This window comes from Schistocerca nitens, chromosome 3 (genome assembly GCF_023898315.1).
Source record: "Schistocerca nitens isolate TAMUIC-IGC-003100 chromosome 3, iqSchNite1.1, whole genome shotgun sequence".
In the NCBI taxonomy this organism is placed as follows: Eukaryota; Metazoa; Arthropoda; class Insecta; order Orthoptera; family Acrididae; genus Schistocerca; species Schistocerca nitens.
In genome coordinates this window covers 745,904,148-745,931,201 of record NC_064616.1, presented here as the reverse complement: position 1 = coordinate 745,931,201, position 27,054 = coordinate 745,904,148, and the positions used below count along the sequence as shown (strand labels likewise).

General features: G+C 40.5%; 1 protein-coding gene across 1 annotated transcript in view; it reads right to left on the bottom strand.

The window, feature by feature from the left end:
• LOC126248730 (tetratricopeptide repeat protein 7B-like) overlaps window positions 1-27,054 on the bottom strand; it is a 231,957-nt gene that overhangs the window by 169,271 nt on the left and 35,632 nt on the right. The window contains 1 exon segment of the mRNA XM_049950047.1: window positions 768-919. Within this exon segment, the coding sequence (XP_049806004.1) occupies window positions 768-919 (152 nt within the window).

Sequence of the window (27,054 nt, the reverse complement as noted above, 5' to 3'; positions counted from 1 at the left end):
TTACATAAAAATGTAAATAGTAGGGAATTAATACGCCAAGACTTTTGTACAAGATGTACTCGGATAAGTTGCTATTTAAGCATGCCCTATTCATAAATTTCAAAATGTATATCTATTTTATATAAGTATCACTCATGTTTGAAGGTGAATAAATCCTACTGTGTGTTTATATGGCTGAAGTCAAGACTACTTAAGTCTGCACAGAAGCAGGTTGTGAGGAGTTTTAGAGACTTCTATAGATGCTTCGTGGGATACACAACAGCTGATGACAGTTGGGTTCATAATTACAACCCTGAAATGGAATGGGCAAGTAAAGTCAGTAAATCATCTAGTTTAGTGACATCATTTGAGTCCATTGTCATTCATTCTGGGTGGAATGTAATTGTGATAGTTTTTGATCCTAGAGGGACAGCGCCCTCCCCTTTAATAGTAAATTTAGACTGTTATTATCAATGTTAAAAATTGTAGCACAGTCAATCAAAAGGTGCCGAATTGTACCAAGTGCCTTGGAGTTCATGCCGGCATAAATTATAGCCTTGCTCTACCATCACTGTTACACACTTTTGGCCAAACTTAACACACTGTGCATTATACTTTCTACCAAGTCCAAATCCTGCCTTTAACTTTTTCTTCTTTTTTAAAAAAAAAGCACTCTTAGTATTAGCATATAGTGGTCAAAGAACACCATTCATGAGGATGGCATATCTTGCCTCCCTGCATAAGCACAGATATTAAATTTCAACAGTTCATATCCAGTTAACAATTACCTGTTTCCCTTGCTCGCCTACTGTACTCAACAAATACCGTTTTGCTTCAGACAATCCTGATCGTGCCTTATTGTTGTTTTGTTCAACAGGAGGAAATGCTTCGAGGTAGGATTCCAATTTTCCTTCACCGATGAGGAAGTGAGCCAGACATTCTGAAACAGCAACAAGAACACCATGTGAAAAAATGAATGGAATGAACACATTCGATGGTGCAAAGCATTTTCTCCTGCTGTAAAAAAATAACAAAATGAAATGTGATAAAGTCAGTTAACAACTGTAACAACAGAACCATGATAAAGACAATGAGCAGACTAAAGGCTTAGCAGTACTGAAGGATACACATTCCACAAAACAACAACATTATCTCTTCATATGAATCTCCATTGCAGATTAAAATTCTGTGGTGATTAAGACTGGCTGGAAAGTTGTGTGCCACAGGCTCTTACCTGACTTAACTGAACTATCCACATACACATCTTCAATTCTGTCAGAACTTTCAAACTCTACAAAAGTGTCTTCTTTATGTGGCATATGTAAAAGACTCCTCAAAACAACGATAATAATTTGTTGTGCACAACCTTAATTTATAAACTTCAAGCAACTCATGTAACGTGAAAGTCCATGTGCATACTTCATATTTCACACACCAAAGATCCAACATCATGTACTATATTCATTAGTATATCTTATGCATCCCAGGGCACTTGTGTGATATCGGTAAATTCATGTATTCTGCCACTCTCATCTCCAATCAAAACTAATTTTCCTGGTAGTGTCACTTCAATATTAAATGTTACATTCCTAACACATTTAACCTCCTCAGGAGTTCCAAGCCACAGGTGAAACCACATATCATAACATACGACACTCTGGTTTCCAGGCAAGTGTGTTCATCAAAACAGCACAACACTCTGTGACTGTCACTCCCGTCATCTTCTAGTGAGAGCACCTTGGTTGTAATTATATACGTGCTGCAGCACAGTGGGCCACCCAGTTTGCTCACATGGGGTACCAGGGAGTGAGGGGAAGGGCTGCATTAGAGTGCCTCCAGCTTGCATGCCAAATGGATATCTCATCTTGGAGCCGTCTCAGTGTATTATGGTCTGTAACAGGCCACAAGCAGAACCTGGTAGCTAACATCTCTGTTTACGAGGTCATCATTAGTCCCTCCGCCACACACCGTTGGGTGGCTTGCGGAGTATAAATGTAGAATGTCAATGACTTCATTACACTGTCCCAAAATCCAATGGTCCTGCACAGGACTTGTACATTCATAATCAAACATACGGGTTTCACCCAGCTGTGCTCAGCAACCTCAGACTTGTGTTTCTGCTCCTGTTGATTGTACCTGGCATGCTCCAAGCAGGGCTGGTGAACGCAGTGCTGTGTCTGCCTGATGTACCACAAGCCCACACACTCACTGAATGCTACAGAACCAGTCATGTGCAGTCCCGCTGTATCCTTGGTTGAGCCAACTTGAATTTTAATCTCCTGTAGTAGTTGAAAGATTGTTTTATCATCATATTTCTTAATGATCCTAGCAATCTTTGCTGATAGTCTTACATATGGCATACATGCCAGTCATTTGTTCTCTTCCTGTATTATTTCAGAGCTGCACATTGTATGCATTACCTTTTTAATCTGTATGTCACTGTTGACATTCCTCTAGAAGACATTCCTCAGTCTTCCATTTTGTTTCTTCCACACATAAACGTCCAGGAATGAGAGCCAACCATTTTTCTCTTCTTCCATGGTGAATTTTATGTTCATTTGAAGTGTGGTCTTTATAGCAATTTCTTCAAATAATTTGTACACACATAAATTGGCTATTCCAGGTGCCAGAAGAGACCCCATAGCCACACCACAACACTGTCCATCTGCTCATAAAAATACCTGCGAAACAAAGTGGTCGTGAGGGTGTTAGAAAAGCCTTGTCATCTGAGGTACCGATAGTTGTCGCCAAAAAATTAAATATAAGTATTCAAGGATCTTACGAAGAATGTAACATCAGCCATGATGACAGAGGCTGTTGCTCTTCTGAAGAACTCTGACTTGTACTGAGGGAGTATAACAACTACAACCGAAGCCACCAGCAACTTCTCATTTGTAAGTGTTTCCAAAAGTGCCTAAGCAAGGAATGCCCCTACATTCAATAGAAAACACCATCAGCTCACCAATGTATAGCCTGGCCAAATATCTGACAATTGAGTTTGTGAAATTTTGGAAGAGTATTTGACTTGAAAATGATCGGTGACGTTTGATGTAATGTCATTTTTAACCCGAATGCCCTGAAATATTCACTGGCATTGCTGAAGCAACATTTCAATTCAAGGATGGTGAGACTTTTCCAACACACTCTCACTACCATTTACTTTATGTGTTGCAGGCATTTTTATGAGTGGGTGGATGGTGTGGCTGCAGAGTCTTCCTGGTGCCAGGAATAGTTAATCTATAAATGGAAAATTTTGAGGAAATTGCTATAGAGACTACATGCCTCAAACCAAAACACTTTTACAGAGCTCTGGATGAAACTTTTGCTGTGTGATCACTTGGCAATAAAAAACCTCAGTGAAATTCCTGGAGAACACCATCCACCAGAACATAAAATGCATCACGAAGGTGGAGAAACACACCTGTCTCCCATTCATGTGTAGAGGAAATCGATGAACACTGACATGTATTTGCCTTATCTGGCTGCCAGCACCCAGCCCATTGCTCACACTGTTCTGAGGACTCATGTACAGTGTTCATTCTGTAAGTGACCTGGAAAGTGTATCTACTGAAATGAAACACTTGACGGATATCTTCCAGATAAACAGCTACAGTGACATAATTTACTACATGCAGCTCTCAAATAATTCAGGAAGAAAATGACTAGTGTTTTTACCATAAGCGAAATCAACAGCAAAGATCACAAGCATCTGTAAAACAATCATTTGACCACCACAGAAGACTGAACATTGAGTGCGGTACATCTGACAGACACTATACTGCATCCTGCATCACTGTTTGGAGCACACCAGGCAGGTTTGTCTGAGGCAGGGAGATAAATTTGTGGCCACTCAGCACAGCTTGGAAGAAATCCATGTGTCTGGATATGATGCCGTGCAGGGCCATTGGGTTATGGGACACTGTAATAAAGGAAGCCATCGAAATTAGGACAGGAACATCCTGCATCCTCGTGTGCCATACTTCAGAATGGAAGTTCTCATTGTAACGCACACTGAATGACTTAGCTGGAGGCTGATGTGCACTCACTTACTCTATACACACTCGCATCCATAGTCACTGTCACAGTCCTTGGTATTTTAAGAGGGATTTCGAACTAGTTTTGCTTCCTGGTGTCACACTTGTTGCGAATTTCTTGCTGTACTTTGCTGTCAGAAATCTGCACGTTCAGTGGCAGTCTCCTGTTGGTCACGGTATTTTGGTGTCACTCTCCTCTTTCTTAAAGCTGATAGTGCGACCACTGCCTGCAGCACGTCCAGGCTAAATATGATGCTCTCTGACTATCAAATTGTCTTATTTGTGTATGCCACACATGGTCAGTGTGGCACTTCTCCTCTGCTTTGATGAACTCATGTCACGGGACAATTGGAAGTGATTTTGTACATTCCTAAGTTCCAGAAACCAAGACAGTGTTTTGCATAGCCTAACTGAGATAAATTTTGGTGGGCCTGTGGAATCTGCGTCACACCATGGGATGGTGGTTTTAGGGAGCTTATTATCATGGTTATAACTGCCGCGGCTGGATATGAAAGTATGCATTGTGTAAACTGAGCAACAAAATCTTTCCTTACAATCAATGTTAGATGCTTTCTTCTGAGAATGCATCACAATGTCAACATTTGGGAGAAAAGGCATCAGAACTGGGACAAGAGCCAACTTCCACAAGCCCCACCAACGGCAACACTGCCCAACTCCATACTGTACAATGTTTCACCGATCTCAACCTTCTCTGTTACCAATGAGGGGTCCACATTTGTGGTATTACATATCAATACCACACCACAGTGTATTAAGATTGGTAAGAGAATGGCAAGTTTCTCTTTCTGACACAGATAGCAGTTGTGCAGGATTGGGTGGAGCCACAGGTGCATGCCCACTAAGCCACACCTCCAGTGTCTCTGTACCACATGTGTCTTCTGCAACTGCAATATAAGGCTGCTGGCAGCAGCCACTCAGTCCACTTGCACTTGGAGCCACTACACTACAACACCTTCATTTGTGCTTCATCCTTGTGAAATTGTGACAGTTGGACTCTGTTTCTTGCTACATTATTTGTAATTAGTCTTTGTAAGCTTTGAGAAATACAAATTAAGTAAATGTTCTGTTTGTTGTGTTGCCTCGTTTTCTGCTCCTGACCAGCTTTCCTGCAACGACAGTTATTGCAGCCCCCTATAGCCCACCTCTCTTTGCCACTGTGTACAAAGTTCTAAACAACAAAATTGAATGGTGAATGACATTGGAGATGGATTAGTTAGATCTTCGAAGCAGATGAGGAAAGTCTTTGTACGGACGTACCTCATGTGTGTTACCGTGTAAAGTCAAGAGCCAGCACGCAAGTCGAGAATGACAGGGAAGAGAAGGCTGTGATAAGAAGTCAGCCAATCACACACTGATTGGACCTCCCTCCAGGATGACAACGCAACAGCAGCGGCCCTTACGTGAAGAGGACGTAAGCGCCGCAACTGAATGGTGATGCCCAGTTCAATAGCAGCGACAACACTAGATACTTGGCTTGTACTCTCTATGTAGCACAGACTTGGAATTGTCTATACTGAAGAAGCTTGATTATTTTGTATGTTGCCCTTTGCTTGCGACAAATCTGTGTAATTGCAAAAGTTAAGTATTGTAAATTTTCTTTTTGTAACAAAACTCATTAATATGATTTGTCTGGTTGTTTTGTCTAGCAAACCAAGAATGCACGCTTCCTAGATACCACATATCTGGCAACGAGAAGGTGAACAAACACCAACACAGCAACCTGTTCATGTTTCACACCCAGGGCCCGGCTGCCACAATTTTGTTTTGTCATGGGCTTTTGTTTTGCTAGCAACTTAATTCTATCTCGTCTTTTCTTTGCAGGTGTGTGTTTCACGTTTGAAGTGTCTCTTACAGTGCTTTTCCTATTCAGTGTTTTCAGGTGGGCAGAAATCTTCTTTGCTTGTGTGCTTATTTTTATTGCTTGCCTTGTCTATTTATTGCATTTGCCTATTCCAACATGATGAGCAACCCACATCTCCCATCCCCTGCTCAGGTGCCTCAACTGCAAGCGATAGATGCAACGCAGCTAACACAGATGTTTCAGTTTCAGACGCAGCAGATCTCAACTCTACTAAACACAGTACAGCAGTTACTGGCAAATGCTGCGCGCCCAACAAAACAGTGAGCTATACCTGTAGCTCCAAGTGCTATACCACCTTTTCATCAGTTTAACGAAAAAGAAGAGGAAAGGCTCGAGTGGTTGCAATAGTATGAGGTCCACATTTTTCCTCACAAAGTATCAGGTACTGTGAAACTACATTACTTTTTGTCAATGGTAGGAAGTTCCATCTTTCATCTCATTCAGAAATTGTTCCCTAATGCCACTACAAGTGAACTTTCCTATGATCAGGTTGTAGATTCTCTATTATAACCAACAAGTGAATATGGTGACAGCTAGGTACCAATTCTTTCATTGCAAGAAAAGGTTGGACCAAACTTATCGCGAGTGGGTAACAGATTTGCAGGGTATAACGAGGAAATGCAAATTCAAATGTGCTTGTGGTGCTTTATATTCAGGCGTTATGCGGTGTGATGCAATCGTGTACAATGTAACTGATGTAAAACTTAGAGAACTGATTTTGAAACAGTCAGATCCATCATTTCAGCACATAGTGCAAATTCTGGATCAGTATGATTCAGGTGCCACAGCGGCCAATAAATTTGAGCAGCCACCAATTTGTCAGGTTGAGACATCCCTTGCTTGCTACCAGCCCAGTAGGCGCAACAGTATGCGTGCACCACGCTGCGTGTAAACAGTTCTCTAAAACAGGCGAACAGAATTAAGTCATGCACTCTGTGCTATTCATAGCACAAATGCCAGTGTTACGCTTGTAGCAAGAAAAGTCACGTACAATCCATATGTTTGCAATGGAACAAACATAAGAATTCTGCCCACTTGCAAAAATCTAGTCACAAGGGCCGCATAATCAATGCAGTGCATTCAAAGCCTGTTGCAGGTATTAGTAGAACTAGCAAGCAACCAGTTTCTTCAGTGCTATGCCAGTCCAACAAACTTTTTGTTCATTTGCATATTAGTGGAGAACGTGTGAAATTTCAGTTGGACACTGGTGCCTCTGTTACACTCCTGAATCGTAACACATATGAACTGCCAGGCTTCCCACACCTGTCTAAAACTAGCACACACCTGACGGCTTATAATGGACAATCTCGGAAAATGTACTTTGCCTGCCATGTTTCACTCGCATACGCAAACTATGACTTTCACTGTGCTACAATCACACGATTGTGAGAAGATATTTGGCCTTGATTTGTTTGGCTTTCAAATTCAGGACAATGTGTTGTCAGTGACTGCATTCAATGCCAAATACAGTGTAACTAGCTTGCTGAAATAATTCCCTGAACCCTTTTCTGAAGGTTTGGGCAAGGCTAACAGTTTTTTTGCACACATTCTGCTGCATCTTATTGTCCCATTGACGCTCCGAATTCTGAATTGCTTCAGTCCTTTCCTCTGCATTATAGGAACGTTGCACATGCCACGTAAGCTGATTCCAATTTCAACATTTTACTCAAATGCATTCACACATCTTTGCCTCACTCATTGCATAGCATAATGAACTCTGTAGTGTGCCGATACTTTGCACATCAGCATAGCCTCGCTATACAGCAAGGAGTGATTCTTGCTCAAAATGACAGTGGACAGCCACGTGTGTTGATCCCCAAAGCTTTGCAAAAATAGGTGTTGCAGATACTCCACCAAGGACACTGGGGGATTGTTCGTAGGGAACAGAAAGCATGTCGACACTGTACCTGGCAGGGTATGGACACCCAAGTAGAACAGATGACATCACAGTGTCACACATGTGCAGAAAATCAGTCCATTCCACCACAAAAAATCTCTGCTTGGCCCAAGTCGCGATCACCGTGGCAATGTGTGCACATAGACTTTGCGGAACCTTTTGGGAACACTTGTTGGTTAATTGTGGTAGACTCTTATATCAAGTTTCCTTTTGCTGTGCCAATGAACTCAACTCTATGTAGCACTGTTCAGGCATTGTCCACTAATTTTTGCCTCAAAAGTTTGCCTGAAATCATAGTGTCGGAAAACGGCCCTCAGTTCACGTCAAATGACTTTGACACATTCTGTGAACGCAACGGCATACACCATCTAACTAGTGCACTGTTCCATCCACAGTCAAATGGCGAAGCGGAACGTTTTGTCAGAACCTTGAAGCAGCAGATGGCCAAACTTCGTACCACACACACACCAGGGCTAAAGCACTGCAACTGTTTCTCGCCTCTTATCGTTTGCATCCATGAGATGGACCATCACCAGCGGAATTGTTTCGCGGCTGCCATCATCAGACACTGCTCCACCCTCCTCAGTAACCGGCATCAAAGGAAGGCCGCAAATATCGCTTTGCACCACTTGATATTGTGTTTTTCACAGTTTTTAGTGGCAGCTGATGGTGGGCACAAGGCGAGATCCTTTGCTGACTTGGTGCATGTGTGTATCTCATTTCAGGCCCAGACAGATTGCAGTGCTGACATCGCCATCAAATTCACCACTGTCATGTGCATGGTGATCCTTCTACATCTACATCTACATCTACATCCATACTCCGCAAGTCACCTGACGGTGTGTGGCGGAGGGTACCCTGAGTACCTCTATCGGTTCTCCCTTCTATTCCAGTCTGTGTGTGGGCTCTAATCTCTCTGATTTTATCCTCATGGTCTCTTCGCGAGATATACGTAGGAGGGAGAAATATACTGCTTGACTCTTCGGTGAAGGTATGTTCTCGAAACTTTAACAAAAGCTCTTACCGAGCTACTGAGCATCTCTCCTGCAGAGTCTTCCACTGGAGTTTATCTATCATCTCCGTAACGCTTTCGCAATTACTAAATGATCCTGTAACGAAGCACGCTGCTCTCCGTTGGATCCTCTCTATCTCTTCTATCAATCCTATCTGGTACGGATCGCACACTGGTGAGCAATATTCAAGCAGTGGGCGAACAAGCGTACTGTAACCTACTTCCTTTGTTTTCGGATTGCATTTCCTTAGGATTTTTCCAATGAATCTCAGTCTGGCATCTGCTTTACCGACAATCAACTTTATATGATCATTCCATTTTAAATCACTCCTAATGCGTACTCCCAGATAATTTATGGAATTAACTGCTTCCACTTGCTGAGCTGCTATTTTGTAGCTAAATGATAAGGGATCTATCTTTCTATGTATTCGCAGCATATTACACTTTTCTACATTGAGATTCAATTGCCATTCCCTGCACCATGCATCAATTCGCTGCAGATCCTCCTGCATTTCAGTACAATTTTCCATTGTTACAACCTCTCGATACACCACAGCATCATCTGCAAAAAGCCTCAGTGAACGTCCGATGTCATCCACAAGGTCATTTATGTATATTGTGAATAGCAACGGTCCTATGACACTCCCCTGCGGCAAACCTGAAATCACTCTTACTTCGAAAGACTTGTCTCCATTGAAAATGACATGCTGCGTTCTGTTATCTAGGAACTCATCAATCCAATCACACAATTGGTCTGATGGCCCATATGCTCTAACTTTGTTCATTAAACGACTGTGGGGAACTGTATCGAACACCTTGCGGCAGTCAAGAAACATGGCATCTACCTGTGAACCCGTGTCTATGGCCCTCTGAGTCTCGTGAACGAATAGCACGAGCTGGGTTTCACACGACCGTTGTTTTCGAAATCCATGCTGATTCCTACAGAGTAGATTTCTAGTCTCCAGAAAAGTCATTATACTCGAACATAATATGTGTTCCAAAATTCTACAACTGATCGACGTTAGAGATATAGGTCTATAGTTCTGCACATCTGTTCGACGTCCCTTCTTGAAAACGGGGATGACCTGTGCACTTTTCCAATCCTTTGGAAGGCTACGCCCTTCTAGAGACCTACGGTACACCGCTGCAAGAAGGGGGGCAAGTTTCTTCGCGTACTCTGTGTAAAATCGAACTGGTATCCCATCAGGTTCAGCGGCCTTTTCTCTTTTGAGCGATTTTAATTGTTTCTCTATCCCTCTGTCGTCTATTTCGATATCTACCATTTTGTCATCTGTGCGACAATCTAGAGAAGGAACTACAGTGCAGTCTTCCTCTGTGAAACAGCTTTGGAAAAAGACATTTAGTATTTCGGCCTTTAGTCTGTCATCCTCTGTTTCAGTACCATTTTGGTCACAGAGTGTCTGGACATTTTGTTTTGATCCACCCACTGCTTTGACATAAGACCAAAATTTCTTAGGATTTTCTGCCAAGTCAGTACATAGAACTTTACTTTCGAATTCATTGAACGCCTCTCGCATAGCCCTACTCTCACTACATTTTGCTTCGCATAATTTTTGTTTGTCTGCAAGGCTTTGGCTATGTTTATGTTTGCTGTGAAGTTCCCTTTGCTTCCGCAGCAGTTTTCTAACTCGGTTGTTGTACCACGGTGGCTCTTTTCCATCTCTTACTATCTTTCTTGGCACATACTCATCTAACGCATATTGTACGATGGTTTCGAACTTTGTCCACTGATCCTCAACACTATCTGTACTTGAGACAAAACTTTTGTGTTGAGCCATCAGGTAATCTGTAATCTGCTTTTTGTCACTTTTGCGAAACAGAAAAATCTTCCTAACTTTTTTAATATTTCTATTTACAGCTGAAATCATCGATGCAGTAACCGCTTTATGATCGCGATTCCCTGTTCTGCGTTAACTGTTTCAAATAGTTTGGGGCTGTTTGTCACCAGAAGGTCTAATATGTTATCGCCACGAGTCGGTTCTCTGTTTAACTGCTCAAGGTAGTTTTCAGATAAAGCACTTAAAAAAAATTTCACTGGATTCTTTGTCCCTGCCACCCGTTATGAACGTTTGAGTCTCCCCGTCTATATCCGGCAAATTAAAATCTCCACCCAGAACTATAACATGGTGGGGAAATCTACTCTAAATATTTTCCAAATTATCCTTCAGGTGTTCAGCCACAACAGCTGCTGAGCCAGGGGGCCTATAGAGACATCCAATTACCATGTTTGAGCCTGCTTTAACAGTGACCTTCACCCAAATTATTTCACATTTCGGATCTCCATCAATTTCCTTCGATACTATTGCACTTCTTATCGCTATAAACACGCCTCCCCCTTCACTGTCCAGCCTGTCTCTGCGGTATACATTCCAATCTGAGTTTAGGATTTCATTACTGTTTACGTCTGGTTTCAGCCAACTTTCTGTCCCTAGTACTATATGGGTGTTGTGACCGTTTATTAATGAGAGCAGTTCTGGGACCTTTCTATAGACGCTCCTGCAGTTTACTATTAGCACATTAATATTGTTATTCCCTGATGCATTTTGCCTACTCCTACCTTGCCGCGTCTCAGGAGGCGTCTTGTCGGGCCTAGGGAGGGAATTCTCTAACCTAAAAAACCCCCATGTGCACTCCACACGTACTCCGCTACCCTTGTAGCTGCTTCTGGCGTGTAGTGCACGCCTGACCTATTCAGGGGGACCCTACATTTCTCCACCCGATAGCGGAGGTCGAGAAATTTGCACCCCAGATCTTCACAGAATTGTCTGAGCCTCTGGTTTAAGCCTTCCACTCGGCTCCAAACCAGAGGACCGCGATCGGTTCTGGGAACAATACTACAAATAGTTAGCTCTGATTCCACCCCGCGAGCGAGGCTTTCCACCTTCAACAATTCTGCCAACTGCCTGTACGAACTGAGGATGACCTCTGAACCCAGATGGCAGGAGTCATTGGTGCCGACATGAGCAACAATTTGCAGTCGGGTGCACCCAGTACTCTCTATCACCGCCGGCAGGGCCTCCTCCACATCTCGTATGAGACCCCCGGCAAGCAGACAGAGTGAACACTGGCCTTCTTCCCCGACCTTTCCGCTATTTCCCTACGGGGCTTCATCACCCACCTAACGTTGGAGCTCCCAATAACTAATAAACCCCTCACCCCATGTGCCTGCTCGGACCTTGCTGAAGGAGCGGCCACATGTCCACTCAGAGGCAGAGTGGGCGATGCCACACGGCCAGCCTCCACATTTACCCTCCGCCTCGTGCGCCGTGAACGCTGCTGCACCCGCCACTCCCCTTGGGGAGAGGGTGGCCCAACCGCGCCCGGTACCCGCGAAGATGTCTTGACAGCAGGGACAGTGGGTGAAGCATGTAACACCTGGGGTGTACCGCGTGACGCACCAGACTCCCCATTGCCGCTACACTCCGAGGCAGCAGCCTGAAGACGGCTGACCGTGGCCATCAACACTTTCAGCTGTTCGTGAACAGTGGCCAGCTCCTCCTGCATCCGTACACAGCAGTCACACATCCTATCCATCCTAAGAAATCAATTTACTGTAGAGAGTTAATCAACTTTTAACTGGACTGCTAATTCACTAAAGGCGGCTGATTGTTGACTAAACTGTGGTTGCTAGCCACTTCTTGTAGAAAACAATGAAAATAGCACTAACTGTCTCTGGACTGTACTGAAAACAAACACTAGCACTACTGGCACTATGGTCGACTAAAGGGACTCTTTCTGACTGTATTCAAAACAAACATGAAATCTATGGAACACTATTACTAGCACTCGACAAAGCTTCCTAAAAGCAAAAACACACGGAAGAAGATGTGACAAGTAAGAAAAATACAGTTGATACTTAAATTAATGTATCGCTTCCCCAAGGTCCATGGATCCCAAGGGCAAAGCGGTCACAGCAGCTGCCAGATGGTATCATCACAACACCGCTGAACGACCCCATGCAAACAGAGCCTTCACCTCCTCTTGTCCTACTGATTGAGCTGGACCCACCCACACCGCAGCAGCCGACACCTTCTAAATATTTGTATGGGCCTCAGGAGGTGGACGTGTATGCCTCTGGGCATTTTCCGGGGACGTTACCACCACAGCAAAGGCTGGATGGCAGGGCACGACTGAAGTCTGATGTCCCTTGCAGCCACAGCTTCCAGTCCACCAGAGCATCCATGCTCCCGTCTCCCCTCCTGTTGTCATTCCCCATATACGATGATGGTCCGTCGCTTTTGGGAGGGGGAGGAGGAATGTTATGGTGTAAAGTCAAGTGCCGGCATGCCAATTGGGAACGACAGGGAAGGGATAAGAAGTCAGCCAATCGCACGCTGACTGAACCTCCTTCCAGGATAATGTGACAGCAGTAGCACCTATGTGAAGAGGACATAAGCGCAGCAACCAATTTGCAATGCCCAGTTCAATAACAGAGTCAACGCTAGATACTTCACTTGTACACTAAGTAGCACAAACTTGGAATTGTCTATACTGAAGAAACTTCATTATTTTGTATGTCGCCCTTTGTTTGTGACACATCTGTGTAACTGCGAAAGTTAAGTACTGTAAATTTTCTTTTTGTAATGAAAGTCATTAATATGGTTTCCTTGAATGTTCGTCCAGCGAACTGAGAATGGTGGCTTCCTAGACCCGACAATATGTTTCACCGGCATCAGTATCACATGTAACTCTGCATCAAAGAAGATGAATTCTGCTGGTACTCAAATCCTTAGGTAGGTTTTTCGGAAATGACTCAACAGCCGTAAGCTTCTGTATTGTTATGGTGTTACTTTAAAATACAATGAAATGTATGGTGATACATTCAGTTGGCAGTATCAATTTGCCTGCTAAAAATAGAAATTTATCACAGATCTTCCTAAAATGAAACAGTTTCTATGTTATCCCCTGTTAGATGATGCCCAGTAATGTGGATGATGGTAACTTTTGGGTAACTTTGAAGGCAAGTTACATGGTGAGGATCTGCTGTCTGATAGCATGTGGTGACCCACTAGTTTGGCCACAGGGGCTCTCACTATTAGCCCTTGCTGTCAGTCAGATAGTCACATGGTGTATTTCGTCTAACATCTTAAGTTAGAAATTTAAAGGCTAAACCATTAATCGCACACTCAGAGTCTAGATGGGACATTAAGAATGCTTTATAGAATTATTGTAGAAAGGACCTATCTGCAGCCTAGACCTAATTAAACATTAAAAGTCTAATGATTTAAATGATCTTTCTTTAAGGTTCTGCAAGTGTGGTAGCCACCACAATCTTTGACCAAATATGAAACCTAAGTTGCTAAACTTGCAAAAGTAAATAATGGTGTCATTAAGGGGCAATTTTGGTTGACTAAATTGCAATTGACATGATTAACATTAAGACACGCAGTTTTATCTCTTGAAAGCTTAAAATTTGTCTTGGGACCAACTATCTAGCATAAACTGTAATATAAGTTGTGGATGTAAGATAGGAGGTTGAGGATGAGAAAATAACATCTTTATTATTTAGTGACTATCCTGGAACACAGTGAAAGTTGTGGATTGCCTCTCTACCAGCTTCCAAGGGCAACAAAAATTTGATTTTCAACATTTAGTGTAGGTACTGATAGAATTTAAAAATTTAAAATGCTGTCATAATCTAATTATTAACAGGTATAATATTATGTTAAAAGATTAACACAAAAAGATAAGTAGTACAGTTAGAAACTGTGTGTCTGTATTGCGGCAGCGTAACTGATAGCGTGCAAATACACAGACTTTATTCATCCACTATCTGAGAATGAGTGCACTAATGACTCGCATCAAAATTTACACATAATTTCAAGCTTTTCCAAAACTTTTCTTGCTGACATACCCCACAAAATGATGAAAGGAAAAAAGTTTGTCACTTACCACATTTTCACTGTTCACACAGTAAAAAATTTAGCATCATGCATGATGTTTTCATTTATTACTTCTATAACTAGTGACTCTATATACAACACAATTTGCGGACAGTATCGACACACACCACTGAATAAAGCTGCAAAATTATGTCATCGTACCACACATAGTAAAAAAAAAAATGAAATCATCATATGGCATTGATGGCCAGAAGTCCCCACCTGGGGACATTCAGCTGCAGAGTTGCAAGTCTTTTCAGTTGATGCAACAATGGGTGACTTTCATGTTGACGTTGATGATAACACAACTATCAGTCCCTGAGCGGAAAAAATATTCAACCCTGCTGGGAATCGAACCCAGGCCTGCTGCATGGCAGTCAGACATGCTGACCACTCAGCTAAGGAGGCAGACACCATATATAGTTCAGGAGATATGACATCTATCACCGAGATGTGTGGAAAAACTTGCTTATGCTAAAAATGGAGCACAGACTGCCCAGATTGCATTCATCCAATGTTTCATACTGAAAGCACTTAGTAACTTCCGACAAACTTGAAATTACACTTAAATCTTTTCTAAACTTTCTCTTGCTTACATGCTTAGCTTCAAAGATTAACACACTAACTCATTTGTAAAGTGATCAAACCATTTGAAGCCATTTTATACATGGGAGTTCAATTCTTTAAGGAATATGAGGTTTATTAGTATTTGACTAAGACATTTTCACTGTATTCAGCATGCTACTAGTTTCATTGTTATGACAATGGTGAAGACGATGACAAACTGCTCCCTAGGAGAAAACCATTCTCTTATATGAGATTGCTTGAGCGCATAGAACCTGTTCAGTGATGGCATGACCGCTCCGCTAGGAAGGACTGGGAAATGGCCGCCTTCCATTGAAAATCTAATTATGAATGCCTCCAAGATGCCAGTCATAGTTGGGAGTTATGCCAGGCCTTTGCATGACCACTCCACGGTTCCTCATTCAGATTATCTCCTGAGCAGCACCAACAAAGCTTCCAACAGAGCTACTCAATAGTGTTCTCTATTCCTGTAACTCACCTCACAGTTGTACAATAACTTGTAATATTCTCTCTTCTTCTCTTTTTGTAACTACACAGAATAAATAAGTTACTTCCAGTCTACCTGACTGCTGTTATTCCTGTTCACACATTCACACTTGCACATGTAAATACTTGAGCCTGCATAAGAAAGTATTCTGTAGAATCATTTCCAGCAGGATGAGGATAGCTAAGGTGAAACAATATTTTATAAACCTGTTTTGGAAGCTCCTAAGGAGTTGGTCATTTAATGTCCCATCAACGATGAAGTCATTAGACACACGACTTTTTACATTCTTGGGATTGAATGTTCTTGTTCGGAAGGGTGATTGGCTTCAGAGAATTTAGGGACACAAAAGACGTTTTCCTTTTGCAGGTGCAGCTGCAAGTAGATGCAATCATCATCAACTGAAAATTGAGTGTGTGTCGAGGCCTTGCTTTTATTGAAAGATTTTTTACGAGTTGTTGCAACAGATGCTGTGACTGTTGAAGATTACAACACCTGCAAAGCTTTCTTATGCTCACCTTTAGTTCCTGAAATTCTCTGCCCAAAGGGTAAACAAGGCAATACTGTAGCATCTAAACAGTTTGTATACTTTGCTGAACATGTAAACATTTCATTTTCTTTTTTGCTTTCTATCCACATCTAGCACAAATAGCATCACTACGACAAACAAAGCCGGCCACAGTAGCCGAGCGGTTCTAGGTGCTTCAGTCCGGAACCGCGCGACTGCTACGGTCGCAGGTTCGAATCCTGCCTTGGGCATGGATGTGTGTGATGTCCTTAGGTTAATTAGGTTTAAGTAGTTCTAAGTTCCGGGGACTGATGACCTCAGATGTTAAGTCCCATAGTGCTCAGAGCCATTTGAACCATTCTTGTTACAAGCAAAAGTTTATGTCCAAACTTTTGGCATTTAAAACATCTTTAAGGTTTAGTATATAGGGTCTTACATAAAGGTAGATACGTACTCTCCGCTAACACAGGTGAGTTTAATGTTAAAGTAAATCCTGAAGTTTTTTCCTAGTGGAATACTAACTTTCTTCATGATGATCTTTACCTCTGTGCTGCCAACATTTGTCCATCCTTCCTGTAACTCTCTGGGATCAATTCCCATCATATTACAGCAAGTACTAGCCCTTCATGAAATTAAATGAGTTATGAATTTCAGTAACTATTGGGCAGTTGCCTTTTTTTTATCCTAGAAGCTGTTCTACTCTTTTCATCAGGAGTTTGAAAAGCGAGCAGAGTTTTGTTTCCCCAAGGCAATAAGGAAATAAATGTGCACCTGAACAGAGCCCTGCTTGTCTGGGTATACCTCATACAAGAACTGTTATGCCAAGACACCTGCTGCATCCCACAGTTGCTGCTGGGACATTTCCCAAAATTTATAGGGTCAATCCATACCAAGTGGTCCAAGAAAAAAATAACTGGTTGCTTGACCATCTCAGAAAAATTTTATATTTGCTGGGTGAATTTCCCAATGTTCAGCAGCCACAAAAAAATTTTTTTTAAAAAAAAATATTGTTTACTATTTTGAAATGGCAGCCGTATTTGTCCCAGGCCCCATGCGTTTCTTCGTATTTGCAAGCATCTACATTTTTTTACAATTATGCAGTAGTGGATTGTCCTATGCCTTTCAGATAAAATGCATTTAGCTCAACACACTCTGGGCTAGAAATTAACATCAGCCACAAATAAAAAACTCCAGTAGTTTTCCAAAGAAAGATTCATTTCTCAGCTTTAATATTTTTTCTGCTATTACACTGTATAATATGGTTACTTTTTCCACAGTATGAATGATGAGCACCTTACACTTAAAAAAAATACACGATTCAAAAAAATGGATTTTTTTAATTTTTCCATTTTATGGCCTGCAGTATCTTTGTTGGGAGACAGATAAAAATCTGAAAATTTCACAGTTAATACACCTTCATGATATCAAACTCCAGTACAAATTTCAACTTTGAGATTCAATTGGAAGTTACAGAAAAAAAATAGAAAGACAAGTCAAAAATGGTTCAAATGGCTCTGAGCACTATGGGACTTAACTTCTGAGGTCATCAGTCCCCTAGAACTTAGAACTACTTAGACCTAAGGACGTCACACACATCCATGCCCAAGGCAGGATTCGAACCTGCAACCATAGCGGTCGCGCGGTTCCAGACTGTAGCGCCTAGAACCGCTCGGCCACCCCGGTCAGCCAAACACAAGTCAAAAATATGTTTTTTAACATATGTGATATCTAGGTTTATGTCATAAAAATATTTATCAGTTACAGTATATAATTTAATCATATTGATGATTACTTAGTTTTTTATTGAAAATAAGCCTACTAATTACATTATATTGTTCTCTTGTTATTTGTTTTTAGTACATCGCTCATTGAACATTTGAGAAATTTGTTCACTCAGTTTGGGTATTAGATTATAAGTTCACCCAGTCACAGTTGTAAATTCCATGGGAGACAGCTTTCTTAGTACATTTTTAAGTAGCATACAAACTTGATTGTTCTCAATTTTTTAAAAGGTGTCCTTGGTCCTGGAGGATGATAAAATACAACATGTACATCTTGGTTTTGACAGTCAATATTATCAACTTAGCCAATCCACCACTGTTCATCGTAAACACAAGCCACTATGTCTTTATTTTCAAGAACCAGTTGTACATTTTTTTACACTGATGAAGTTCACCATTAGGCGAAGTTGATGTGCTCTTACACTTCAGTAAGTTGGGTGAATGGGGTACAAAACAATGAAAAGATCAAGTGCCTTTAATCTTCTGACAAGTGTTGTACCTTTCCTTCAAGACACTGTCATAGACTTCTTGTATTTCCTCACATTGTACAAAAACATAGGTAATGACTTTGATATCTTTTTTACAGAATTCGAACATTTCTTGAGGTGTTATGATATGATTGCCGTCGGTCCGCTGCAGGCTTGCTTTCATGATAGCTTGCTTTGTTGTACCCCCAACACCATCACAAGCATTCTTCCCGTGGCATGAAGCAAAAAAGTGCCATTCTACATCAAACCCAAAATCTTCTTTATAAAAGGAGATTTTAATAAAAATTTTGTTTTGTTTTTATATTGACTTGCTGCCCCATCCGAAAATTAAATCAGTTCTTTTATGGAAGAGTGCTGCTGTTTAATGTAGTTTGTTAATTTTAGTTGAAAAATGTGCACTGCTTTAGTGTTGTGTTCAAGGTAGTCACTTATGACACAAAAGCTGTGGCTCATTAGTTTATCTTCATCTTTATAATAGAATACAAATGGATGAACTGTGGCCTGTTTGTTTACCCTGTGGTGCCCTTGTACTTCATCTTAAACAACAAAACAATAAATTTTCTGAAAAGTCATCAAGCACTAAGCATTCATCAGTCACCAAGGTCTGCTTGTTGTCTTTCAAAAATTTACTTTGAGCTTTTGCAATAAAATGATGCATTTACAGATTTTCAAGGTTAGCCACCAACACTTCATAAAACCCTTCTCATGATTTTATGACTGTCACCATTTCAGTTCTGTCCTGTGTCACCCATTGTTTGTATTTTATATTGCCAGGCATTAAAACGTCTTCTTCGGATTCTTCAAACATGTCAAGTAAGGCTTGTTTGCCTGGAATATCTTCACATTTTCCCTTGATAATACAATTGTAACTGTCAATACTGCATACCATATCTTCCAAAAGGTCTTTATAGTCAACTCTAAAATTGGCCCCATCTATCATCAACTTTACGTTCTGCCGATACAAACAAACACAAACATTTCGGGTGCCAGATCCCCTGCAACAATACACCATCTTGGTCTCAACTCGCAAAACTTTTATGTTCCAATTTTAATGTCAGGATTTACTTTTTTGAATTCAGGGAATAGTTCATTAAAATTAAACAATATTAACCTTTTTTTGTCTTTGAATCTTAGAACCATTTTCTTTCACAAAAACACAGTCTTTTTTGCCAGACATAATACTTAATAGTCATAATACTTAATAGTCATAATAATTAATAACTATATTGATTGAGTTTTCATCTACCAAATTAGATGCACTTTTCTTTTGTAATGCTGGTAAAATTCCCTGTTCCTTTACTACTTGCCTTGTTAACTTAACAAGACGTTCTGACACATTAAATTCATCACTAACTTTTGCTCGACTCCAAGAATTCAGCAGTAAACTGATAATCTTAATTTTATCCTCTTTGTTTGAAGTGCTGCATTTAGTTTTTCTATCAAATCATCATATTCGGTTGGTGATGTTTTAGAACTTCCATCTCTTTTAGTGCAAATTGTATTTTGAAACAAAACTTCCAAATTCTTTTTGACTGTAGCTGCCACATTCTCAATTTTTGTGTTCAAGGCACTTGGTCTTTTATTTTGACTTGGTTTTCTAATTTTACTAGCAGGTGATATACCCACAATTTCACAAGCTGTATATACTTTTTTAATAGTTCCTGATAAGTCACAAAATTCTGTATCTGAGGTTTCACTGTCCTTTCTCTTGTGAATTAGAAATATCTCAGAATAATATGATGGACACAATGATTTTCATGGTATGAGATTGATAAAAAGGCTTTTATTTTTAGAATAATGATCAAATGTTATTTTTCACAGACCTTTTGTTATAGATATCTTATGTTTCCCAAAAGGGTCCATCCAAGACTGACCAAAAAGGTGATGAATTTTTTTTAAGTATTTCATTTCATGGTACTTGCACGTAGATTTGACCTCTGGGCCGACTCTTAAGTAAAACAACACTTTTTCTTTTTCACTGTAATCTTCGATTAAAGTAATGTCTTTAGGATATACTCCATACACACTTTTATGACATGTTTTGTTAATAACAACACCAACAGAACACTGAGACTTCATTTTTCAACTGTACACTTCAAGAACTTCTAGCTAAATAAGTGTGAGTAGACAATTGTTGGTGTAAGGGGGGAAGACAACAATCAGACTTGTATAGGCTCGCAGAGGCAATTGTTAACCTGTTGAAACAATTACCACTGCATTGTTTCAACAAATAATCATTAGCTAATGCAATGTGGTGTGTTACATTATGCAATTGGTATACTTTATTTGATTAGCCTACCAGATATCGCAGATGTTAAAAAACGTATTTTTGACTCGTGTTTGTAATTTTTTTTTTCATAACTTCCAATTGAATCTCACTTTTTATGCTGAATTTTGCTATCATAACGGTCTATTAACCGTGAAATTTTCAGATTTTTATTTGGTCCCGCAACAAAGATATTGCAGGCCACAAAACGGAAAAATTAAAAAATCCATTTTTTAAAATAGTGTATTTTTTTAAGTGTAAGCTGCTCACCATTGATACTCTAGAAAAAGTAACTACTGTTCAAAAATCCACTACTGAATAATTGTAAAAAATGTAGACGTTTGCAAATACAAAAAAACGCATGCGGTCTGGAACAAATACGGCCACCATTTCAAAATACTAAACAATAATTTTTTTGAAAAAATATTTTTGTGACTACTAAACATTGAGGAATTCACCCAGCAAATATATAATTTTTCTGAGATGGTCAAGCAACCAGTGCTGGACCACTTGGTATGGATTGACCCTATAATAACAGAGACCAGATGGCACTGACCAGCCCATGGTTTTTGGAACGTGGATTTGCCATGTTGCCATGCCTGTACATTCCACAGTGTTTTTATCCCGGACGATGAGGGGAGGGGGGACTAACATGAGGTAAAAGCTATTCACTCTTCCTGACACATAACCTCTTTAGCTTCAACTATATGCCCTCCTGGTATACAGCAACAAGTATACTGATTTCGACATAATTCAGGAATGAATTTTAAAAATATCTCATTCCCCGAATCTTTCCAATTAATCACAAAATGAAATTAGGCTTCACATTACAAAATTCATATGGTTGTTGTACTTCATATCATTCTGAATGGTTATGCAGGTGCACTTATTTTTGCCCACTTTGCAAGTTTCAGCCACTAAAGAGGTTTTCATTTACTTATGTACATTACTTTATATCAGAACCAATGAAAAGTATTCAAATACTGCTAACATTGTCAATATGTCATTCATGCACTTTACTTTGTCCACAGTTGCCGACTGCTGTATTTGGTTGCAATTATAAATTACGGTGCAAACCTATTACGTAATGGTAGACAGGGTCACCTTCATGTTTACAGCAATTTCAGTGATATGAATAAAAATAATGAATTGACTTTTCGATAACACATCATCTGAAATCAATATTGACTGACTGTTTGGTCACAAGACCTATCATACTGAAGTACAGAATGTGTGCTACAAGTTTTCAAAAAACTGACCACACTATATAGTTGTGTACATCAATGTTACTAGCTTTCTTTAAAATCAAAATGATTTTCGTTCACTTCCAATCAACTGAAATTACCTGATGCTAGATCTGGTCTAGGGGTAGCGTCTTTGATTCATAATCAAAAACGTCTTCGGTCCCTGGTTCGATCCCCGCCACTGCCTAAATCTTGATAAATAATCAGCATTGGCGGCCGAAGACTTCCGGCATAAGAAGTCAGCCTCATTCTGCCAACGGCCTTGTCAAAGAGGGTGGAGGAGCGGATAGAGGTTCAGGGCATTCTCTTGTCCTAGGGGTGGGAAATTTTCCCTAAAGGCAGAAGAATCAGCAATGATCAACGACATGAAGATACAGAAGGCAATGGAAACCACTGCATTAAAGACATGTAACGTGTATCCACAGGACATGTCGCCAGTAATTGAAGAAGTGTCATGATGATCTCTCCATTGGCAAAAGATTCCGGAATAGTCCCCCATTCGGATCTCCAGGAGGGGACTGCCAAGGGGGAGGTTACCATGAGAAAAAGATTGAATAATCAACGAAAGGACAACGTTCTACGAGTCGGGGCATGGATTGTCAGAAGCTTGAACGTGGTAGGGAAACTAGAAAATCTGAAAAGGGAAATGCAAAGGCTCAATCTAGATATAGTAGGGGTCAGTGAAGTGAAGTGGTAAGAAGACAAGGACTTCTTGTCAGATGATTATCGGGTAATATCAACAGCAGCAGAAAATTGTATAACAGGTGTAGGATTCGTTATGAATAGGAAGGTAGGGCAGAGGGTGTGTTACTGTGAACAGTACAGTGACCGGGTGGTTCTAATCAGAATCGACAGCAGACCAACACCGACAACGATAGTTCAGGTATACATGCCGACGTCGCAAGCTGAAGATGAACAGATAGAGAAAGTGTATGAGGATATTGAAAGGGTAATGCAGTATGTAAAGGGGGACAAAAATCTAATAGTCATGGGTGACTGGAATGCAATTGTAGGGGAAGGAGCAGAAGAAAAGGTTACAGGAGAATATGGGCTTGGGACAAGGAATGAAAGAGGAGAAAGACTAATTGAGTTCTGTAACAAGTTTCAGCTAATAATAGGTAATACCCTGTTCAAGAATCACAAGAGCAGGTGGTATACTTGGAAAAGGCTGGGAGATACGGGAAGATTTCAATTAGATTACATCATGGTCAGACAGAGATTCCGAAATCAGATACTGGATTGTAAGGCGTACCCAGGAGCAGATATAGACTCAGATCAAAATATAGTAGTGATGAAGAGTAGGCTGAAGTTCAAGACATTAGTCAGGAAGAATCAATACGCAAAGAAGTGGGATACGGAAGTACTAAGGAATGACGAGATACGTTTGAAGTTCTCTAACGCTATAGATACAGCAACAAGGAATAGCGCAGTAGGCAGTACAGTTGAAGAGGAATGGACATCTCTGAAAAGGGCCATCACAGAAGTTGGGAAGGAAAACATAGGTACAAAGAAGGTAGCTGCGAAGAAACCATGGGTAACAGAAGAAATACTTCAGTTGATTGATAAAAGGAGGAAGTACAAACATGTTCCGGGAAAATCAGGAATACAGAAATACAAGTCGCTGAGGAATGAAATAAATAGGAAGTGCAGGGAAGATAAGACGAAATGGCTGCAGGAAAAATGTGAAGACATCGAAAAAGATATGATTGTCGGAAGGACAGACTCAGCATACAGGAAAGACAAAACAACCTTTGGTGACATTAAAAGCAACGGTGGTAACATTAAGAGTGCAACGGGAATTCCACTGTTAAATGCAGAGGAGAGAGCAGATAGGTGGAAAGAATACATTGAAAGCCTCTATGAGGGTGAAGATTTGTCTGATGTGATAGAAGAAGAAACAGGAGTCAATTTAGAAGATATAGGGGATCCAGTATTAGAATCGGAATTCAAAAGAGCTTTGGAGGACTTACGGTCTAATAAGGCAGAAGGGATAGATAACATTCCATCAGAATTTCTAAAATCATTGGGGGAAGTGGCAACAAAATGACTATTCACGTTGGTGTGTAGAACATATGAGTCTGGCGACATACCATCTGACTTTCGGAAAAGCATCATCCACACAATTCCGAAGACGGCAAGAGCAGACAAGTGCGAGAATTGTCGCACAATCAGCTTAACAGCTCATGCATCGAAGCTGCTTACAAGAATAATATACAGAAGAATGGGAAAGAAAATTGAGAATGAGCTAGGTGACGATCAGTTTGGCTTTAGGAAAAGTAAAGGGATGAGAGAGGCAATTCTGATGTTATGGCTAATAATGGAAGCAAGGCTAAAGAAAAATCAAGACACTTTCATAGGATTTGTCGACCTGGAAAAAGCGTTCGACAATATAAAATGGTGCAAGCTGTTCGAGATTCTGAAAAAAGTACGGGCAAGCTATAGGGAGAGACGGGTCATATACAATATGTACAACAACCAAGAGGGAATAATAAGAGTGGACGATCAAGAACGAAGTGCTCGTATTAAGAAGGGTGTAAGACAAGGCTGTAGCCTTTCGCCCCTACTCTTCAATCTGTACATCGAGCAAGCAATGATGGAAATAAAAGAAAGGTTCAGGAGTGGAATTAAAGTACAAGGTGAAAGGATATCAATGATACGATTCGCTGATGACATTGCTATCCTGAGTGAAAATGAAGAAGAATTAAATGATCTGCTGAATGGAATGAACAGTCTAATGAGTACACAGTATGGTTTGTGAGTAAATCAGAGAAAGATGAAGGTAATAAGTAGTAGAAATGAGAACAGCGAGAAACTTAACATCAGGATTGATGGTCACGAAGTCAATGAAGTTAAGGAATTCTACTACCTCGGCAATAAAATAACCAATGACGGACGGAGCAAGGAGGACATCAAAAGCAGACTCTCTATGGCAAAAAAGGCATTTCTGGCCAAGAGAAGTCTACTAATATCAAATACCAGCCTTAATTTGAGGAAGAAATTTCTGAGGATGTACGTCTGGAGTACAGCATTGTATGGTAGTGAAACATGGACTGTGGGAAAACCAGAACAGAAGAGAATCGAAGCATTTGAGATGTGGTGCTATAGAGGAATGTTGAAAATTAGGTGGACTGATAAGGTAAGGAATGAGGAGGTTCTACGCAGAATCGGAGAGGAAAGGAATATGTGGAAAACACTGATAAGGAGAAGGGACAGAATGATAGGACATCTGCTAAGACATGAGGGAATGACTTCCATGGTACTAGAGGGAGCTGTAGAGGGCAAAAACTGTAGAGGAAGACAGAGATTGGAATACATCAAGCAAATAATTGAGGCCGTAGGTTGCAAGTGCTACTCTGAGATGAAGAGGTTAGCACAGGAAAGGAACTCGTGGCGGGCCGCATCAAACCAGTCAGTAGACTGATGAAAAAAAAAAAAAAATCTGTCCCCTGTAAACAGCAACCAGAAAAGGGCAGGACTGTGGAGATAAATCACCCCAAAGTCAAATCAAGATAGACCACGTATGACAACTCACTTTCCTTTTGATCTTCCTACTATACCTGTTTACTTTTCACAAGTAAATCTTAATTCTTTTTCACTTCTGTGTGAGAAGGAAACTACAGTCTCAATGGCTAATATTTACTATCTGTACACAAATGTCCGCACTGTCATCTAGATTTGCAGTTTTTATTCATATTGGTCATTTGGTTGGTTGATTGGTTATTAAGGGACTAAGTAGGGAGGTCAAAAATACCTTGTTTGAATTAGTGACATCAGCCAGAAATCTGATCAAATTGTGGTAGTATGTAGACGTAAAATCATGGCATCGAGAGTAATATTGGTGTCAGCTCAGAATTAATTACACGAGAGATAAAAGTACATGGGTTGAGTTGGTGCAGATGAGAACCCTCTGCCCCAGAGCTAATCTGCAGGGAGAGGCACATCCCCCACATCTGACACCCCACTGACTCAATGCACGGTTAACACAGTAACAGAATAAACTGTTACTTCTAGGCAATTGGAGAGAAAATCCTTTAACAGTAAAAGTGAAACCACTAAAAGCAAGACAATAATAAAACAACATAAGAGAGGTAATCAGGTCGGTAGATGGGTGGGTGTAGTTGAGTGTATAGCAGAGTTTAGCATCAAGTTAGAGGTGTCATTGCCACAACCACCCCATTCCCTGTCCGATTAAGTTAATCGCTTAACAATGAGCATAGAACCCACTCCCTCACACGAAGTATAAAAACCTGTTTAACCGTTCATCAGTTGGTATCAAGGATAAGCAGTTTTTAAGATGTCACATTTATCAGAGTACTTTATGAAGGGACAATTGGGCAATTCTAAAAAAGGAAAGTAGGTTGCAGCAGAGAAAGGACTAACTGCTCAGTGCCATTGATGGAGAACAATGCTACACTACCTTTATTGACTTCCTGCCGAAGGGATTTTTTATCCTGCTACCAATATTATTTTGTTTTATTTAATTTATTGATTTATTTATCTCAATGATCCTCTCTTACATTCAATCAAGCATTCTACACATTTTAATTTACATTCATTATGACAATTGTTATAAGAAATAGTGCATTTATGATGAAATTCAACACACAAAAGTAACTAACATATATAGTGGAAACAGTAATAGCTAAAGCAGAAAAAACAGTTCATATCTGTTCAGGAGAGAAAAACAGCAAAGAAATGCTGAGGATGCCGGCAGCAATGGAAGCAGAAGGAATGGGAGAGGTGTGCGGAGACGAAAAAGAATATGGTGTAACGCATGCAGTGTGTTTGTTCAGTGCGTGCTTATAGCTGATACATACCATCATGTGCTCGTGTAATATAAGGACCTTGTTTTCATTCACATGTAATGTTGTATATATACTATGTCAAATGTGGTATCATACATGGAATAATAATTTGGGTTATATGCCATATAAAATATGATAAATCATACGATGGCCATCCATATGTGCTTGAAACTGACAAACCTCTAA